Source organism: Cucumis melo, chromosome 6 (assembly GCF_025177605.1).
Source record: "Cucumis melo cultivar AY chromosome 6, USDA_Cmelo_AY_1.0, whole genome shotgun sequence".
Taxonomy (NCBI): domain Eukaryota; kingdom Viridiplantae; phylum Streptophyta; class Magnoliopsida; order Cucurbitales; family Cucurbitaceae; genus Cucumis; species Cucumis melo.
The window spans coordinates 26,383,861-26,388,638 of NC_066862.1; the positions used below are offsets into that span (position 1 = coordinate 26,383,861).

Sequence of the window (4,778 nt, forward strand, 5' to 3'; positions counted from 1 at the left end):
ATATTTTCTATCGATGCCCAATTTATAATTGAACTTTTTCCTAAATTTAACCAATCGATATAGGCACTTTATATTTAAATAGATTACCTTTCTACCCTAATTAAATTAAAATACATTCATCTAATGATGTTAGTTCCTTAACTTTACAAACTTCATCATTGTCCTCACTATCAAACTTTTGCAATGCATTTAGCAAAACCCTTTTTAGTATCTACAAACTTGGATTCAGAAACACATGTATCCAATCTAATATGAAATTCAGAAAAATAATATAAATTAGGGTGGTCTAAGATTTTTGATAAATACAGTATAAAAATTTTACAACAAAAGGTCATAATGACAACAATGAGAAAGAGAAATATTTCTAAAAAGTTGAAAACTAAAGGAGGAGACTCTTTAGAGTCTTACCCTACTATTCAGAATACAAGGACAAAAGCCTGCACGTGAAGCCTAAGCTGTTGGTTTACTTTCACCATCACTAAGAACAAATTGAAGTGATTAAGAGGCAAAGGCAAATAGGACCACAAACACTCACACCCCCCCTCGTCTTCGTACAAATCCCACATTCCCATCTGCCTTTTTTCTTCCATTTTGTATTAATTAACCAAATCTCTTCTTAGACTCCTTTATCTTCCATGTTTTGTTCTTTCTCCATTTCAACACTCTCTCTTTAGCACCCTTTTAGTTTTAAATGAGACAGGAACCTCTTTCTTCTTGATCTTTGTTCCTCTTTCTGCTTCTTCTTCATCCATGATAAGCATCCCCCTTGCTTGTACTTTTCTTCTGCTATTATTTCTTTATGTACCTTTTCTTCTTTTGCTCTCTCTTCTTTCATTTCTCTTTTTATCACCTGCATTTTGATAACATTACTTTATATCAGTGCCAGATAAAAGGCTTTGTAAAGTCTGGATGTTCATTCAGGAAATACCCAGGTTGCCCCCTTTTTAACTTGGTCAGAACTCGGATTGCACCTTTTTGGAACTTTTCCACATACGTTTATGCAATAAAAATTTGGGAATACAGGAGAAATGATAGATTATTAACCTCTAATTTGTCCAGGGACAGTTGGAGTTTTCAACAAAGTTTTCTTGATCTTAGTAGAAAAAACAAATTTAACACTGCCCATTTCTTGATGGTTTCGATGCTTGAGGATTCTGTTCAGTAGTAAATGGCAGAAGCAATGATTCATGAACCTATTATTGGTGCTCAATTGACTAAAAAGGAAGTATACAAGGCCACGACTTTCAGAAAGAAGGGGAAAAAAGAGCTGCAACTGCCTTTTCAATGAGAATCTCAAGAAATATATATAAAGAGAGGAGATTTCTATTATGATATTAAAGGAATATATGTAAAAGAAAATCTTGATGGGCTCCACTTAGGTAAAAGGAAAGGAAATGAAATAGAAAGAGAGGAATGGAAAAAAAACAAAAGCAGAGTTCAAGGAGGGAAATTTGAAATTTATCCAGTAATTCATGCATTGAGACACTGTCTCTCTCAATACCAAGAATTGAATCAAGGCAGGGTTTTCTGACATCTGAATTTTATCACTTTAATTTCTAGAAAAATATGTTTCTACAATATAGAGACAATCAAAACTATATGAGCTGGAAAGTAGGCCAATGTGGGGAAAAAAATCAAACAGGGACCAAAACTGTAACAACTTGTGGCTAACAAAAACAGTCCCCCACCTTGGATGGGTATAGTACTCTGTTTTATGACATGTATCGGGACAATCTTGATTTGGTTGCCTCATCCTTAGTGGGGCTGTTTGGGATAGATAGAAATAGATTGAAGAAAAAGCTTTTGTGTCTGAGAAAGCTGAATTTCACTTATGCTTGTTTCTTTCTTTTCTTAGATTCTATTATGTGATGCTTAGGTTGACGTTTAAATTTTGCATTAACTGCTCTTCTCCTCAAGCTATGAAGAAAGGCAGATCATACGTTAGGAATACCAGCATAGAGTTGTTTTAAATGTTCATTAAAACTGAATCATATCCAAATTCATTGAAAGTTGAAACAAATGAGAGACATCAATTCCCCTGTAAAATCACCACTAAATCCAGTTTTATGGGCTGAATAGTGATTTAAATAGTACCATATAGAAGTCCCTGAATGTGATTTCTTCTCCAATTAATAATAATTCAAACTCATTGGGTATTGTTCCAATTTCTGAGCCTATCAGTGTGTTAAAAAATAAGTACTTGGAATATTCTATTCTTTCATAACCTATTCACTTAATTTTTTGGATTTTGTGGGGATTGGCTCGGGCTAGGGGTGGTTTAACAATTCCCAACCCCAACTAACAATTACCTCCGCATTGAACTTTCAGACTTTCCATTGAGACAAATATAATACAAGATTTAGCCTATGAAAGATTGGAAATGGCATACCTCTGTCACGGGAGTAATTTTAGAATTGGAATTGGGCGAGTCTTCTTCTAATTCGCATCTCTTTAAAGCTCTGTCCACGATGGGAGGCGTGGAAGCAGGACTAGGACTATTTGAACCAACGTTTGTTGGTGTGCTTTGAGTTCCCACATCTCTAGTTAAGGCATTGGCATCCACTTGCTTCTCTGGAAATCACAACAGAGAATTCAAAATCATCTAACCCCCAACTCGAATAAACTCGATGGTGTAAAGAAGAAGACAGATGATTTGACCTGGAATTGGGAGTTTCTGAACTACTTGTGCAATAGAACATGGCTTTGTTTGAGTTTGTTGTGAATGATTAGAGTAAACTAAAGGTGCAGATATAGCAATTCTGTTTGTAAAGTTCCTAAACGACCTCCCACTAAGTGATTTTGCAGACAAACACTCCATGGGAACTTCCCCAGAAAGTGGATTACATATATACTTCTCGGCTTCGTTCCACTTCGAATTCAAAGTAAACCCATCAAGAGAAAAGCATTCCCAACTGTTAAGCGACCTGGCTTGCAGTGCTGCATAAGAAGCAGCACCAAGTTACGAAAAACAACCACAAAACCAAAGAATTTTTTCAAACACATTTCTAATAAACTCACCCTTGATGGCATTAGTGAAGGAATAAGTAGCAGGGTCAATTTCATCTACAAAACAAAACCCCCAAGAGTTAAAGAAGAGAAGAATTCATGGGCGGGAATCAAATTCCACAAAGAGAAAAAGAAAAAGAAAACCTCCAAAAGGGTATCCGGGAGAGGAGGCGGTGCTAGTGATGGTAGTGATGTTTGATCGGAACGATCTAGCATCTTCTCGGAAGCTTCTGATGTAAGAACCAGAGAATCGCCGGGAAGTGGCGGGGTCGCGGGTAATTTTGGCCTTGGCCGCCCATTCACGGAGGCTGAACTCCGGTTCACCTCGTCGTTGAGAAATGAATGGGGGTTGCTCCATGGAAATGGAATTTTTGAGCTTAACAAATTTACCAGACCTTCAAACTTTTTTTAATGTCCCTGCTGCTACTAGAAGTAGAAATGGCTCTTCCTTCAGCTTTGGCAAATGCGCACTTTCTTTCTCTCTCTTTATTTCCTCTGAGACAAATTTTCAAATTGAAATGAAATCTTTTTATTCTCTTTTTGCCACATCAGAATGTATAGGAATTCAAATATTTTTGTATTCTTTTCCTTTTAAAAAAAGTATTTAGGTATTCTTTTAGTTATAAAAGTAAAAACTCTCACGTATAGTTGTTAACTATATGGTTCTAAAAAGATAACTTTTATGGTAATAAATAATATTGATGTGAGGCTATGTCGAAACTAACATGTGGTGTGATTATGACATGTCAACATCGTTTTTTAGACATGTTAACTATTTGTTATTGTGTATGTTGACCATTGTTATTAGGGTTTTTTCAAAAATGTTAAAAAAAAACGGTAAAATATTTACACTCTATACAACAATTTCAAAAACGGAAAAAATCCAGAAGTCCACTGTGCAAAATACCAAAAATGTCCCGTCAACTATGTCATCAATAACGAGACGTAATATATTTGCGATCGTCTAAATTTGGTTATTGTTTAATACGCGATCGTTTAGATATGACTACAATTTATACACGATTATTTAGATATTGTAGTATGAACGGTTCTAGTGATACGTAACAGTTGTAACCACAGTTGTAGAAAGGGCACTAAATTGAAGTAACATGGAAAAGAACAAGCAACGCAACAACATTTGTTAACCCACCAGTTCGATGAATACGCATCTACATCTGGGGGCAGTTTGCCTAGGATAGAAGATTGTATTAATCACAAATACAATAACAGTTGAATACATAGTTATGACTGGAGGTACAACACTTTGCACATTTATCACCATGTTGTCCTAGAACTGTTGCAACAGAACTAAATATGTAAGAACACAATAGCCATAACTCATAAGGACATAATATCTCCCCCTTAATTTCAGATCTATAGATGATGTATTCAACTCAAACCTCGAACGACTTGATGATTCTTCTATCAATCTTTTGTATTATTTTTCGTGAAGAACTGCCAAGAGAAACTCATCGTCAAAAAACTTTTATACTTTTTCTTTGCATAACTTCTCATACAAGATATTAACAATATATAAGGAATATAAATCCTAAGCACCCGTGAGAATATTACCAATATATAAGGAATAAATCCTAACCACCCGTGAGGATATTACCAATATATAAGGAATAAATCCTAACCACATGTGGAACCCTTGAAAAGAAAATCTTAACATATTCTTTACCAACTCCATAACCAATTAATTAATTAATTAATTAATTAATCTGCTAACCAATTAATTAATTAATTTGCTCATGATAAAATAAAGTAGG

At 34.9% G+C, this 4,778-nt stretch overlaps 1 protein-coding gene across 1 annotated transcript; it reads right to left on the reverse strand.

Annotated features, from left to right (window-relative positions):
- Positions 1–252: 252 nt before the first annotated feature.
- On the reverse strand, positions 253–3,535 carry LOC103500139 (uncharacterized). The gene is made up of 5 exons (XM_008463346.3): positions 3,151–3,535; positions 3,019–3,063; positions 2,659–2,937; positions 2,390–2,571; positions 253–850 (listed from the first exon to the last, which is right to left on the reverse strand). The coding sequence occupies exons 1-5, from the start codon at positions 3,362–3,364 to the stop codon at positions 671–673; spliced, it is 900 nt and encodes a 299-aa protein (XP_008461568.1). The 5' UTR covers positions 3,365–3,535; the 3' UTR covers positions 253–670.
- Positions 3,536–4,778: the final 1,243 nt, after the last annotated feature.